Source organism: Tenrec ecaudatus, chromosome 13 (assembly GCF_050624435.1).
Source record: "Tenrec ecaudatus isolate mTenEca1 chromosome 13, mTenEca1.hap1, whole genome shotgun sequence".
In the NCBI taxonomy this organism is placed as follows: domain Eukaryota; kingdom Metazoa; phylum Chordata; class Mammalia; order Afrosoricida; family Tenrecidae; genus Tenrec; species Tenrec ecaudatus.
The window spans coordinates 62,662,784-62,678,798 of record NC_134542.1 but is presented as its reverse complement, the minus strand read 5'-3'; the positions used below and the strand labels follow the sequence as shown (position 1 = coordinate 62,678,798).

The following is a 16,015-nucleotide window of genomic DNA, read 5'->3' as shown; positions in this document are numbered from 1 at the left end:
TTTTAGTAGGTAGTATCGCATTGACACTTTCCTGGCACTCAGTTCTTTTCCACAAGAAGAGTAACGTTGACTGGAATCTTCTACGATGGTGTAGAGGATATGACAGCAAAAAAAAATCGGCAAGAAACAGAAGATATTAAATATTATTATGTAGGTCAATTCTTAAAGATTTAGATCACCACTATGCAAATTGTGTGATGGTCTTTACATGGAAGTGCACAGAACATAGAAATTGTCTTGGCAGAAGGGCAGTATACTCATATGTAAAAATCTAAAGAGAAAAAAATTTTTAACTGAATGATGTACAGGAACAGAACTTACTAAGCCTCAGAAGAAATAAGGGCACATTGGTTAATGCAATGAATTAAAAACAATTTGTCACAAGGTTTAGAGATGTTTAATCTTTAATAAATTGTGTGTGATTAACAAAAATGATTGTTGGCTGACTGGGTTCTGAACCTAAACTCTGGAGATGACAAGGGCAGCGTGGTAGGAAAAGAAGCAGAGAGACTTGAACTAATCCCATCTGACCTTTATGAACAGGTCCCTGGACAAGTTTCTTAACCTCTCCGAGTGTCCGTTTCCTTATTGGTAAGGTAGAAATAATAATAATGCCTACATTATTAATTTTCATGATGAATGAATGAGATAATTCATGTAAACTGTTTTGCATAGGGTGGCATTTAATAAAACTACTAAATATTCTTATTATATCATCAGCTAAATATTCAGAAACAAGATTCTCTGAGAGGAAAAAAGACTCTATCTTACAACTTCAACTCATTAGTCAAGTCAATAAAGTATTTTTATAAAAAATCACTTGTAAAATTGGTGAGATAATTATGTGACCACCACACTGCCTGGCAGTCAAGTTTAAAATGTGGTAAGGCACCTCCAGTGCCCAAATCTCAACTTCTTATATAAAAATTCATTATTTAATACCATGCTACCTTGAGATCCCTTTAGAACACCGAATTGTTGTGTTTTTGTTTTTGTCCCAAATGATCCTGAAATAAAATCAGCAAGCATTGCTGTGCTCTATCTTTCCATGAATAAATCAGGTGGATACACCTGGTTTTAGCAGACCTGCCAGGAAAAATAAACTTCTCTTCAGCCCACACCAATTTTGAACATATTCCAACATGGGAAATAAGTTGTTGTTGTTGTTGTTAGGTACCGTCGAGTTGACTCCAACCCATAGGGATCCTATGGAAAATGGAGCAAAACACTGCCAGTCCCGCATCAATCCCACAACTGCTGCTATGTTTGAGCCCACTGTCACAGCCACGGGGTCAATCCATCCTGATGAGGCTCTTCCTCTTTCCTGCCCTTCCCCTGTGCCAAGCATGACGTCCTTCACCAGGCATGACGAAAGTACATGAGCTGAAACTGCTTCATCCCTGGGAGCTTCTTGGGGGGACTTCTTCCAAGGCAGACTTGTTTGCCTTTTTTACCGTCCGTGGGCCTTTCAGTATTCTTTACCGGCATCGTAATTCCAACGGATCAGTTCTTCTTTGGAATTCAATGTCTAACTTTCACATGCCGATGAAGTGCTTGAAAATGCCCTGGCTTGGGGCAGGCGCACCTTAGTCCTCCAAGAAACATTCCTGCTTGTCAGCACTTTAAAGAGGTCTTATACAGCAGATTGACCCAGTGCAACGAGTCCTTTGATCTTCCATGAGCATTGATTGTGGATCCAAGCAAGATGAAATCCTTGACAATTCCAATCTGATCTCCATTGATGATGTTCCCAATGGCCCTACTTTAAAGATTTTTGTTTTCTTTAAATTAAAGTAGTAATCTAGACTGAAAGCCGAAATCTGATATTTACCAGAAACTGCTTTAAGTCTTCCTCACTTTCAGAGAACAAAGTTGTGTCATCTACATATCAAAAGTTAAGAAGCATTCTTCCCCACCCCCGCGAAAAAAAATAAATAAATAATGGGTTGGGTTTTTTTTAAGAAAAGAAGCCTTCTTCCAAATCTGATGCCATGTTCTTTATATAGTCTAAAACAAATGCATTGCCATTGCATAGATTCAACCTCACGATGGGCATGTAGGACAGAGGAGAACTGCCAACTGTGGGTTTACAAGACTTCTACTCTTTACGGGAGGAGAAAGCTGCATCTTTTGCTCGTGGAGGTCTCAGATGGTTAGCCTTGCAAATCGAGCCCACGATGCCACCAGGACTTCTTCGTCTAGCCCAGCTTCGCTAATTATTTGTTCAGCAAACAGACTGAAAAAGCAAGATGAGCGAAACCCTGATGTGCACCTTTCCTAATTGTAGGCCATGCCGCAGTCCCTTGCTGTTTACACAACTGCCTCTTGGTCCATGTGTATGCTCTGCATGAGTACATTTTTCCCTCTTTTTTTATTTTAATAAATCATTTTATTGGGGATTTTATAGCTCTTATAACAATCCATACATCAATTGTATCGAGCACATTTGTACATGTGTTGCCATCATCATTTCCAAAACATTTGCTTTCTGCTTGAGCCCTTGGTATCAGCTCCTCTTTTTCCCCTTTCTCCCCCACCCTCCCACCCTTGCGAATCCTTGATAATCTATGTTATTTTTATTTTCACATTTTACACCGTCCGCTGTCTCCCTTCCCCCACATTTCTGTTGTTCATCCCCTATGGGGGGGTGGGGGATCCAAGCAAGATGAAATCCTTGACAACTTCGTTGTGATCAGTTTCCCCTTTCTCTCCCTTCTCCCCGCACCTTCTCCCTACACTCATGATATCGCCACTCTCATTATTGGTCCTGAGGGGTTAATCTGTCCTAGATTCTGTGTGTTGAGAGCTCTTCTCTCTACCAGTGTACATACTCTGGTCTAGCCAGATTTGTAAGATAGAACTGGGGTCATGATAATGGGCGGGGCAGGAAGCATTAAAGAACTAGAGGAATGTTGTGTGTTTTATCAGTGCTATACTGCACCCTGGCTGGCTCATCCCTTCCTGTGATGCTTCTGTGAGGGATGTCCAATTGTCTATAGATGGGCTTTGGGTCGAAATGGTTGTTTGTTTAGGATTTTCTGATGCCTGATACCTGGCCCCAGTCAAAACCTCATAATCACACAAGTTGGTGTGCTTCTTCCATATGGGCTTTGTTGTTTCCCTGCTAGATGGCTGCTTCTTTAACTTCAATCCTTTGAGACCCCAGATGCTATATCTTATCATAGCCAGGCACCATCAGCTTTCTTCACCACACTACCTTATGCACCCATTTTGTCTTCAGCGATTGTGTCAAGAAGGTAGGCATCACGGAATTCCAGCTTAGTATAACAAAATGTTCTTGCATTGAGGGAGGGCTTGAGTAGAGGCCCAATGTCAGTGCGTGAGTACAATGAAGTTTTCTGGAATCCTCATTCCTCTCAAGGCTATCTGTAATTTGCTATGTCTCACACAGTCAATAAAACATAAGTAAGCATTTTCTGCTGTTCTCTGCTTTCAGCCAGGATTCATCTGACATCAACAATGATATCCCTTGTTCTGTGTCCTCTTCTGAATCTGGCTCGATTATCAGGCAGTTCTGTGTAGATATGCTGTTGCTACCATTATTGAACGATCTTCAGCAAAATTTTAATTGTGTGTGATATTAATGATATCTCCTGATAACTTCCACATTCTGTTGGGTCACCTTTTTCTGAAATGGGTACAAATATGGATCTCTTCTTGTCAATTGGCCAGGTAACTATCATCTAAATTTCTTGGCATAGGTTAGCGAGCACTTCCAGCTTCCTCAGCCTGTTGAAACATTCCCATTGGAATTCTGTCCCCTGAAGCCTTGTATTACTGCCTTCAGTGCAGCTTAGAGTTCTTCCTTCAGTACTATTGATTCTTGATCATACGCTATTTCCTGAGATGTTTGAACATCAACCAATTCTTTATAGTCCAGTACTCTATGTATCATCTACTCTTCATTCTGCCTGTATTGCTCAAAATTTTGCCCATAGAACCTTTTGCAACTCAAGGCCTGGGTTTATTTTCTTCAGTTCTTTCAGTTTGAGATATGCTGAACATATTCTTCATTTTTGGTTTCCTAACTCTAGGTCTTTACACATTTCATTAGAATACTTTACATTGTCTTCTCAAGGTGCCCTTTAAATTTTTCTGCTCAACTCGTTACTTCACCCTTTCTTCCATGCATTTTAGCTACTCTACAATGAAGAGTAAGTTCAGGATTTCTACTGACACCGACTGTGACCTTTTCTTTCTTTCCTTTATTTTTAATGGCCTTTTGTTTCTTTATGTATAATGTTCTTGATGTTGTACCATATCTCATCAGGTCTCCTGTTGTAAGTGTTCAGTGACTTAAATTTATTTGAGATGTTATAGAAATTCAAGGGGGAAATATAGACTTCCTAAAAAATAAAAATTAAAACTACCGTGAAATTGGCCTCTAAGAAGTTTTTCCTAAACCCAATATAATATTGTCTTTTCTTGCATGATATCTATCTTCCCAAAATGTTACAAGAGTTGGTCAAAATTCTCTATTCTTACCCATAAAATTCTTGTAAAATTGATGATTTCTAATACTTTAACCCTTTTCAGGCGTAGTCAAATTATAGTTGCTGAAAGTCCAACAGTTTCAACAGAAAAAAAAAGGTAATTGAATAAAATTATAAATCTGATACTACAAGTTTCAGTTTTTAATAAGCCATCTTAACTGTGTTAAAACAAATAGCAATAAAAATGATATTGCCTCTTTCTCGCCTAATAAATTGTTCATTAGTTTGATTTTGTTTTTAAAGTAATATATTCACATAATTTCAAAAAATGGAAAAGTTCAAAAATATACACAACAGTCAGTGATCTCCCAATTAAATTGACTCTTAAGTTAGAAGCACTATCTAGTCATACATATTTTAATGTAGTTTCGCATTGATTTAACTGAAATCAAACAGATAGATGATAGATCAATAGATTGATAGATTTTAATTTCTAATTTAACACCAATACTAGTATACCCTATGTTTATATTATAGCATTAGTTACTAATGTGTTATTAAAGCAGAAGTAAATGAACCAATAAAACACAATTAATTGCAAAATATTTGTGATTTTTAGTTTTGAAAAAAACATCAAGCTCAAGAAGATAATTTCACTTTATGTACTATTTATACTAAATCAAAAGGAAAACTGAAGAAATTCCAGAAGCTCCTCTCTCACCAAACCCAAATAATCAGATCTCTTTGTAGTCATAAATGATCATTTAGTTTCACATTGTCAGTCCTGACACTCTGCCTTTTGAGGCAGAAAACAGTGCAACTGTGTTTGATATAGAGTTGTTACTCAAGGTCATTTTATCTATTTCATTAAAACATGATCCAGAACAAAACATTTCACATGTGTGCCAATTATTTTGTTACCCAGAAAGCTAAGTTAATCACAATATTTCATTATCCTTAAATTATCTGTTATAGGTGTTGCCTTTAAGCTTAATGTGGAAACAGAAGACCTAGGGGAAGAGAATGACCTTTGCCCATATGGCTTTAGGAATCAGATTTCTGTCTGTCCTCATTCTTGAGTACATTAGTATTGATATTGCCTTAAAGTACACTAAACAATTTTTATCATTTTCTCAACAAAGAAATTAGTAGATATAATTAAACATTCTGGGATTCTCTTAATAGATTTGGATTCCTTTAAACAATCGTTTAGATGTGTATAGATGTATTTGAAATTATTGAAGTGCTTTTATTAAAATACTTTATATGAGGAAAGATGACATTTAATAAATACAAGTCATTCTGTTTAAATATCATAAATGTGTATTGAACCTTTATGGTAGCCACTCTTGCGAATTATAGTTAATGGCATCCCCGCTACTACTACCAACTTCCTCAGAAAAAGAGCATATTAGGAGGCCCTGGATAGAGCAGGAGAAAAATGTGGACCATAACTCAAAATCATAAAAGAGACGAGACTTACCAGATGCACAGAGACCGGTGGAAACCCCACAACTACGGGGCTAAGTCACCCCTGAGGTTTGGAACCGAACTAACTACACATTAGAATAATCAACCATTTAAGGGAAATGGCGAGCTAATAGCAATGAGTACAAGAAAGAAGAAAATGGTCTAAAATTGATTGTGAATATGATTGTATAACTCTTCTTAATAGGATTGAACTATTGAATTGCATGATGTGTGAATTATATACCAATAAAACTGTTTTAAAAATACCCAACTATTTAAAATCAGAAAAACAGCATTTACCTAAGGACAATGTTCAGAGTTAGGAAAGGGAAAATCAAACCCAACTCAGAGGCATCGAGCCCGTCCATGCCCGCTCACAATGACACCCAAGGACAGGGTAGAGCTGCTCCTGTGAGTCTCTGTCGGAGGGAGTGGAAAGCCCGTCTTTCTCTGAGAAACAACCTGTGGGTTCTCCTGCTGCCCTCGTGGATCACAGCCAACACGCAACCGCGACGCCCTGCGGCAAGGACGGAACTGGAAGCAGGAAACACAAAGAGGAAGTGTGATAAGGGGACAAGGAGGGGATTACAGTGGATGAGTCGGATGATAGAGAATGTGCATGAACTGTTGGATGCGAAATTATGATCTGCTCTGTAAACCTTCACCTAATTCACAATAGCATATCTTTTTAAATTTTTTCATATAATTTTACCAATTTCTTCTGGGCTAGTTACCTCTATTTTTTTGCATTAAAATAAACAAATGATGCATTGTACATGATTTAAATAATCATCTCAAAAGTTGTTTCCCTGAGGGTAAATTGGGAAGGAAAATTATTAACACGCAACAAAATAGACCCTGTGTTTAGAGATTCTGATCGATAATTTCAAAAACACTTTATGTTAACTTTGGGCTTGGAGTTTAAGTTATTTCAAACATACCAGATTGTTCAGTTATTCTGTTAAAGTGTTTAATATTTATATGCATCAACATTGAAATATTTCTGTTTGGACAAGAAAAAAAGTAAGCAAGGAAATGCACAAGTAAGCCAGAAAGGTACTGTTTCATCCAGCTTCTCAAACCGCAGGAGATGCTAAGAGCGCTATTAAGACAGCATTCCCTTATGTTAGGGTGACATATGGCAGGCTTCTAAAATTAACAGAGTATTTTGCTGCCTACTGGCTTGTATCACAGTCTTAATACATTTTTCTTTTGGGGGGTGGGGTGGGAATGAAGAAAGGAACATTTTTAAATGTCTAAATGTTTTTATAAATACTTTTGAACATTTAGGATGCATTCATCTCTTTTGGGGACATGATTCTGGTTTAAAAAGCATGCCGAAGTTGGACGGAAAAATAAATAAATAAACATACCGAAGTCACATCTTCTTCCATTTTGTTTATGGTTCTCCACACTATATTTTCCTTGTTCACTGATGTGACTGGTCTCTGCCTCTCGGACTACACAGTGGAAAGGATAGCTAAAAACTAAATTGGGTAAGATCCAGCTTCATCAGTTCAGGTGTCTGATTCTCACACATGGCCTAGGCTGTAAATTCTCCTTCACCTTTCACACACACCCTGCTGCAGGGGCGTCACTGTTTGTTCCAGACACAGGCTCGCACAGCATCAGCATACCCTGGGCATCCAGAGTGCACGTGTGTCACTCTCAGTTAACTTCAGTTTTGTAAAACATTCTGTTTGTGCCCTAGACTGTGTTCACTATATAAATCAGATTTCAATATGATTCCAAAATATGGAATTTATTTCTAAACCCATAAGGAAGAGCATCGAATCTCATCCCACACTCCACATAGCCAGGTCACGGTGTCACTGTTTTCAAATTGAAATGAAGGTTTTCAGAGTCATCTAAGCTCACCCTCAGTGTCCATGCGTACACTTTCTAAATATGAATTAGGATATCATGTGTGGCCTGAAGAAACCATAGCTGAGCCTCCTCCTCCAAACCCCCCAACCAATGCCATCTGGTTCTGTAGCCTCCACGGCCCATTTGTTTCACCAGGTATCAAATTGCTTTTTGAAGGTGTTGTATTTAGATATCCCAAAGAGATGGCAGTGATACCTAGTTCTATGTCCCCCACTTGCCCCTATAGGAGCCAAAGGGCAATACCTATTTTGAGGTCACTCACTCTGTCTCTTTGGTAGAAAATGACCTCAGGCATGCACCCCACTGTCATTGACACCACCCAGTGAGAGCTTCCAGCCTCCCTGAGCCCCTTCCGTACCCAGTGGGGTACAACAAAGCACAGGCACCAGTTCATCAATCAGGAGAAAAATAGCTGGGAAAGGTGAATAGGTGTCGTGAACTAAACCCTAGGGCAGGCTCCAATAGAGCATGTTCAAGAACGTGGGCTGTGTGACCTTGAACACATTAATTCATCTCCGTTATCTGCTCTACAAAATAGAGTTCACGGCAGCATCTACTTCATAGGACTTGAGTGCCCATAAAATGCCTCCCCCTCGCTTTGCACTCGGTAAGTGTTGGTTAAGGAGCCCAGATGGCATGTTGGTTAAGCATTGGACAGCTAACCAGAAGGTCAGTGACGGCACACATGGGATGCTCCTCGGAGTAAAGATGTGGCTGGCAGTCTGCTTCTGTAAAGATGACAGCCTTGAAAACCCTAGAGGAGAGTTCTATTCTGTCTTACAGGGTTGCTATGAGTCAGGATTGACCAGATGGCTGTGTGTGTGTGTGTGTGTGAGTGTGTGTAAATAAGTGTTGCCACAAAATTATAGAAGCCTTTATTAAATAAAATTATCACAATGTGAACAGATTGCTTCTAAACAAAGCCTCCATCTGGGTCTACATACTTCAGAGACAGTGTATTCATCTTAGAACACTTCCCCTGAGAATTCTCACACCTCAAAGCAGTAATGGTGACATTCCCGAGGAACGCAGTGGTCCTTTTCAAGGTTCTTTGAGTTTTGGGGCAGGGGCCAGTTGTAAAGGTAAGATCAGGACGGTCTGGTGAATGAAGTAAAGTTTCCCAAGAAAATTCTCATGGAACAACAAACCCAAACCAAACACTCTGCCATGGAGTCAAGCCGCTCCTAGTGACCCTGTAGGGCAGGATAGAGGTACTCCACGAGGTGTCAAGACTGTTACTGCTTACAGGAGTACAAAACCCCTTCTTGCTCCCAAAGAGCAACTAGTAATGCCTAACAGGTCACCTTTCAACAGGCAAACACTCTGCGACCAGGGCTAACCTTGAGCAAGTGCATTGTCATTGTCATGATGGGAAAAATTTCTCAGTGCAACTTTCTTGGCCTTTTGCTCATCCATGCATTTCCCAATCTTCTTAAAACTTCATAATTCGTCCCCATAATCATCGTGTGTCCTTCAAGAAAATCTATCAAGGTCCCTTTAGGAAAAAAAACGCTTGCCATCGCAGTCTTAGCTGACCTCACTGCCTTAAATTTAAGTAGCCCAGCAGACTGCCATTGCTAGTGATTGGGCCTTTTTTAAGTTTTAAAGCACCCTAATGAGACAAAGACAAGAGTGTTGCCAAGAGAACTTGTCCCGGAGACACGTTTAAGCATAGTTTATTTGGAATAGACCTGCACATGTATGAGCTGGAACCCTAATAGCAATACTTCTTACTTACTATCATACAAGTTCAAAGAGTTCATGGTAAAATCCCACTATCTTTACATTTCATTTCCCAAAAGCCTTTTGAGCCTCTCCCTAGTCTGCTTGGGTATCTTGGTGGGCCATCTTAACTTCATCCTCAAAAACTGAGTTGACAGTTGGGGAAGCTGAGGGACAGAAAAGCTAAGCAGTTGTCCAAAGTTATTTTTGAAATTGCGCTGGGACACAGGTGTCCTGATAATGATTTTTATCTCCGAGCTAAGCTGGGTTCCTAGATGAGACGTTAAGAACCCAACTTGGACTTGGGAAGAGCTGGCAGCTTCCCAAAGACAAACGTTCTTATTTAACTCAGCATTCACGTTTCCAAGAAACACCAATGGTTGGCTTGGGTTTTGTGAAGGTGCCATGATTTCAAACAGGACTGAAATGAGCAAAACAAAATTTTAAAAGGCCAAATATGACCAATAAAATATGCTAACAAATCCTCAAGCCAGAGAAAAATCTATCTTATTCAAATCTTGCAGGATCCAAAAAGTTTGTCTATTAGGCAAGTCAGAATTTGATATTTTTATTTCCTTAATTGCGTGTATTATTTTTATCTCTTTATAGAGTGGTTTTCTTATCAATATTAATCAATACTAAGGACAAACAATGGCGAAGGTCAGGAAGAGAAAGAGCCTCCTTTGAACAGGTAGTTTATTTCTCAAATGATCACTTTAGCCCAGAGAATGTCTTACAAAATGAAATGATTATTTTAAATATATTAACTCCCAAGTACTCTACCAAATGCTGTTGAATAGATTCCCAATAGAAAGCATACCACTTAAATTCTTTTTTTTAAACGTTTTATTAGGGGCTCATACAACTCTTATCACAGTCCATACATATACATACATCAATTGTATAAAGCACATCTGTACATTCTTTGCCCTAATCATTTTCTTTTCTTTCTTTCTTTTTTTACATTTTATTAGGGACTCATACAACTCTTATCACAATCCATACATATACATACATCACACTTAAATTCTTAACTTGCATATTCCTTCTACTGAACTGAAGTTTCCAGCCTCTGAAAACACAAACTCATAGATAAAAGGCTAAGTAAATCAAAGTAAATATGTATTTCTTCACATATTCTAATAGAAATCTAAACATCTGATTTTTTCTGTACAGCAGCTCAAAAATATGTGATAGTGTCTAAACCTATTCAGTGATCACTAAAGGACGTCATTGTTCTAGCAAGGTCTTCACTTTTACTGGAAGAGCAAGAAACAATTACATTGAAATGGTATGAGTTTCCGAAGGCTGCTGTAACAAAACGCTGCAAGCTGAGCCTCTGAACGCCACACAAATCTCTTCTCTCACAATTCAGGAGCTGAAAAGCCAAAATCACAGCGTCAGCAGAGTTGGTCTCCTTGGGAAACCCTGAGGGTAAAACCACCCCATGCCAGCCTCTGGTAGTTGCCATCCATCATGGGCATCATTCTGACCTCTGGCTCCATCTTCATGTGACCTGCTTCTCAGCACGAGCGTATCCTCTCTGACTGCACTTCACGGATACTGCAGTTTTGTGGCGGTAGGAGGGGTATTTAATAACACGGGCTCAAGTGCGCCCACTTTAAGGCAGGTGGGCATAGTCACAGGTGTCTGGGTACTTCTTGGGCCTTGGGCCTTCGGCCACCAACATGGAGCGTGTCCACTGGGCAGCCTTTGAAACTTCAACCCCAAAGCATTCTTCCCCGACGCGCACACAGACGTCTCCATGTTGCGTGTTCCGCAGAGCGCACCAGCTGGTTGAGTGTTCCCTCTGGATGCTCTAAGCCCCTTCCTGCACTGGGTGCTGTCGGCTTCCAAGGCCAGCACGGGGCGGGGGGGGGGGGGGGGGGCGGGGAGGGGGCACACATCCATGCCGTCACTCCTCTGCGCTCTGGACCACGAGGCGCTCTGGCGGCAGGACCGACTCCAGTCTCTGCCAGCGCTGTGGGGGCCACAGGATGTGAGTGGCGTGGGCGTGGAGGAGCCCCAGGGAGACGGGCCCGAAAGAGTTACTGTCAAAACTGTGCCCGCGGTGATCGCCTTCCACCCACATGTGCCCCGGGGGGATCTGGACATAGCGGCGCTTGTGACCCATGGTTCTGACGACGTCCCCTTCCAGAGCAATCACTCTCTTGATGATCTTCTGCCCTGGGTTTCTTGGGGACACCAGTGACACGACGTCCCCACGCCGCACGTGCAGGTTCCTCACTCTCCAGTGGTTCAGCAGCACCACGTCGGATGACTGGCTCCCGCCGGGATTCAGCGAGGGCTGCATGGACGCCCCCTCCACTCTTGCCACGCAGGCGACGCTGTCCAGGAAGGTCACTGCCACGGGCACGGCCACGAAGAAGCCTTTGCAAAAGGCCCTGAAGTGCCTTCTCGCCCAGCCCCGGGGCTGTGCCATGGCCCGTCTCCCGGCCTTGCTGAGGCTTGGCGGCTCGCTGGAAAAAGCTCTGTTCGTTGAACAGACGTCCGTCCTTGGCATCCAGTTTGAGAGAATAGCTTTGTTTCTGAGACGTTGAGGCGTCGGAGAGGAGATCAGCTTCGTAGAGAATGCCCTGGTCGTCCCTGGTCTGCAGGCAGCTCAGTTTCCAGTGCTGTCTGTTCTTGTCTGTCAGCACGGTCCCCAGGGGCAGGGCCTCCAGGGAGGCGGTTACCCGGCTCTGCTTCAGGTTCTGGGGGCTTTGCCGGGTTGCCTGCGGGCTGGTTTTGGGGGTCGGAAGTTTGTTCCAGGGCCCTGGTTCCTGTCTATGAGAGACACCCAGTCCAGAGAGCGAGGCCGAAAGGGACTTGGAGCCTCTGGGCCGCTGAGATTTCCTCAGTAGCTCCTTAGACCCGGAGCTGTCACTGTCAGAGCAGAGGGATGACGGGGGAGAGGTGACAGTGCTGGACCATTTCACTTTCTTGCAAGGGCTTTCAGGGCTGGAGCTCGGGTCTTTCCTGGCGCCTCGGCAGGATGGCAGCGGTGGTCTGACAGTGGTCGGGGACCTCCCTTGCTCCTCGGTAGGCAAGCATTTCCGGCAGTAGGGGCAGAATTTGAACGTTGACTCAATATTTTGGCCACACTCGGGACAGAAGGTGATCATGCTTTGTGGGGTAACTGGCCCTTAGAGTCACTGGGCTGGACAGTCCACCTCCACGGCGCCCTGCAGACGCGGTCAGGGTCAGGCGTCCAGAGGTTGGCGGCCCGCCGCCCCGCCGAGGCCGGGACTCACCTTCTCAGTTGCCCCGCAGGAACTTCGATACTGCAGTTTTTACAAGCCTCCATTGAACTGCTTTTAGCACCGTTGTTCCAGCAGCACAACCACTTCCTGTTTCTGCATCACACTTTGGTAATTCTTGCAATATTTCTAACTTTCGTGTGTGTGTGTACTTCATAGGTTTAATAGGCTCAGTGTACTAAAAGCCAACTTTTATATGCCCTGGGTGGAAAAAACACCCATGGGGCTTGCTTTATTGTGACATTCACTTTCATGCCATATTCTGGAACTGAACCCAAAATATCTCTGAGCTATGTCTGTCTTTGTATCCTATGTGCTCTTAGAAGGATACTGGACATTAAACTTAGGACCCAGCCTAAATTCAGAATCATTTTCGCTCTCAAAAAATCCTTACCTAATTTCATCTGCACAGACTCAGTTTCCAAATCGGGTCACATTCTGAAGCTTCAGGTGGACATTAATTTGGGGGAGCACTATTCAACTCACTATAAAAGGTCCAAATAATTTGACTAAATTAATAGATGCTCAATGGGTGGGTTTTCCAAATATTTTTAACCAGAATGCTGAGGTTTGGTGAGACGTTATAGTCCCACCTTTAATGACTTGAATAAATGTTAGTTGGTTTTTCCTAAGTCCTTAGATTTTCATCAGAATTATATGAAAGTAAAACTTAAAATAGGTGGGAATCAAATGGATATTTTGAATAACAGCATTCCACTGCCTTGTAATCATTTCTTTAGCCCAGATAAAAACCTATTTATAACTTCAGTTCTATATTATGCATTGCTGATGCAGATAATTTATTATAAGAAAAGCAAGATAGTTCTGATCTGTGTACGTGCAGTTAAAAGTAGCTCTGCTGTGAGATATAACTTGATAATGAAAGAATGGGAATTAATATCATTAAAATGAAAAAAATGTTATGCAAAACTGGCATGTGACAGTGTCATTTACCACAGTGAATGGTTTAATCCCTGTAATTCCTAGTCACATTGTAACATAGCTCTGAGTTTAGTATTCATGTATATATTTCCCCTGCTCTGGTACTATGCTAATTTTGAAATTAACCTAAGTAAATAGTTAGTTATTGAATAGAAATATAGATTAAGTCATTCACCCATTACACAATTGTTATAGAATATGCAAGCTAGTGACCCGACAGACAAACAAACAAACAAACGTGTTCTTTGCTTTCATGTAGCTTAGGCGCTAATAGAGGAATCAGACATCTTACTAATAATCAAAGTCAGTAATTTCAAAGGTAATATGTGTTATGAGGAGTAATTATAAGGGGCCATGAGCAACTCACTCAGAGCAAGTGCATCCAGTGGTGTCACCTGGGAAGGTTCTCTCAGGTCACAGTGAAGTTTTTCATAAAAGCGGTTTCACTCAAACCTTGTTTTTTGTGATGACCAATTTAAGAGAACAGTATGCAGCTGTGAAATTTTGTTTCCTGCTTGGGGAAAATGCCACAGAAAGTGTTGTGATGTTGAACACAGCTCACAAGGACAGCGCTATGGGAAAAACTCAAGTGTAAGAGTAGTTTTTTCCTTTCAAAAAAGGTGAAATGTCGATTGATGACAAACCTTGTTCTTGACGTCCATCAACTTCCCGAGCAGACGAAAATGTCAACTTGTAGTGCATTTGGAATTCATTCAACCAGGTCAGATTGTTGATCATGCTTTCGATTTAGAGGTTCTGAAAAGACTATGTAACAGTGTGTGACCAAAAAGGCCTGATTTGTGGCAGACTGGTTTTGCCACCAGGACAATGCACCTGCTCATGCAGCCATCTCGGTGTGCCAGTTTTTGCCAAAAAAAAAGCATGCCTCTCTTGTCCGACGCACCTGACTCACCTGACCTCACTCTGTGCGACTTTTTTTTGCTTCTGAGAATGGAAGGGACATGAAAGGACAATGATTTGACGACATAGAAGAGGTGAAGAAAAAATCCAGGAAGGTGCTGTCAGCCATCCGAAAAGATAAGTTGGCAAAATGTTTCCAAGAATGGAATCACAGATTTGACCAATGTCTTATCTGTAATGGAGAGGACTTTAAAGGTGATAAGGATTTTTTATTAAAAAAATTAAATACAAAACTTTAGAAACATACCCGGTTTTTTTAGGTCCCCCTCGTATCTTGAAAGCACAGCCAGAATGCTCCTTAGTAGCCAGGATGGTGAGACTCTGTCTCTCATAGTCAGATGTGTTGTCTGGAGAGACCAGCCCCTGAAAAAGAACATGATGCTCGGTGAAGTGGAGGGGCAGTGAAAAAGAGGAAGACCCCCAAGGAGACGGACTGACAGACACAGCGACTACATCAGGGTCTCAGACATACCAGCAGCTGTGGGGATGGTGTAGAACTGAGCAGTGTTTTTGCTTTTACTGACTTGACAGCACCTAATGGCAGGAGCTAGAGAAAAACGACTCTTGTGTGGTTTGGGCGCTCAGCAAAAGCCCCTCTGGGGATTTGGCATCGGGAGTGAGTACTGAATGAAGCGGGGGACACTAGTGGAGCGATGGGGTAAGCATTGTGGTCACCTTCTTGCACATCCCTGTTCCAATCAGCTCCTATAGACAGTATTCTCACATCTGAACCACAGCCTTGGGCTGCTGTCAAAACTGCTGTCACCTGGAAGAGCAGACCCTGATTGATCCGATCTAAGTTGACAACCGTGGTTGACATTTGCCGTGAGAATATCTTTCAATGGGCCAAACTGGAAACGACTTGCTTTATCATTGTCCTTTGCAGGGAGCAGCCTCTGACTGTTGGGTTAGGTTAAGATGTTGGTGCCATTCAAACACGCTTCCCGCGACTATCATAACACGCTCAGCCCTTGCGAAGAAACAGTTTGGCACTTTATGTCAAAATGCAAAATATACGTTGACCCATTCAGTTCACTTCTTGGCACTCATTCTATGGAGAAGCATGTACAAAAAGGTTTGAGGCAATATTATTTGATATGAGGGGGAAATGAGGCAATCGAAAATCTAGCATAGAAACAGCTCACAAGTGGAAAGACTTTTCACCTCATGCTTCGGATTCATATAGAGAAGATGTTGCAGAGAATTTGTATTTGATAAAAAAGGAGCTATCATTAAAGGTCTTTATATTTTCCTCACTTTTCCTCCTGAACACTTAACATCTAGCAAATGGTCAACGTGGTGGCTTAAAAGCCTTAAAATATTGTTAGTAAATGACTGAGGTACAAATAAGAATATTAA

At 41.6% G+C, this 16,015-nt stretch overlaps 1 protein-coding gene across 1 annotated transcript; it reads right to left on the bottom strand.

Moving 5' to 3' along the window:
* Nucleotides 1–11,448: 11,448 nt before the first annotated feature.
* Nucleotides 11,449–12,807, bottom strand: LOC142423900 (mitochondrial inner membrane protease subunit 2-like). Its single transcript, XM_075529048.1, has one exon. The coding sequence runs from the start codon at nt 12,055–12,057 to the stop codon at nt 11,449–11,451; it is 609 nt and encodes a 202-aa protein (XP_075385163.1). The 5' UTR covers nt 12,058–12,807.
* Nucleotides 12,808–16,015: the final 3,208 nt, after the last annotated feature.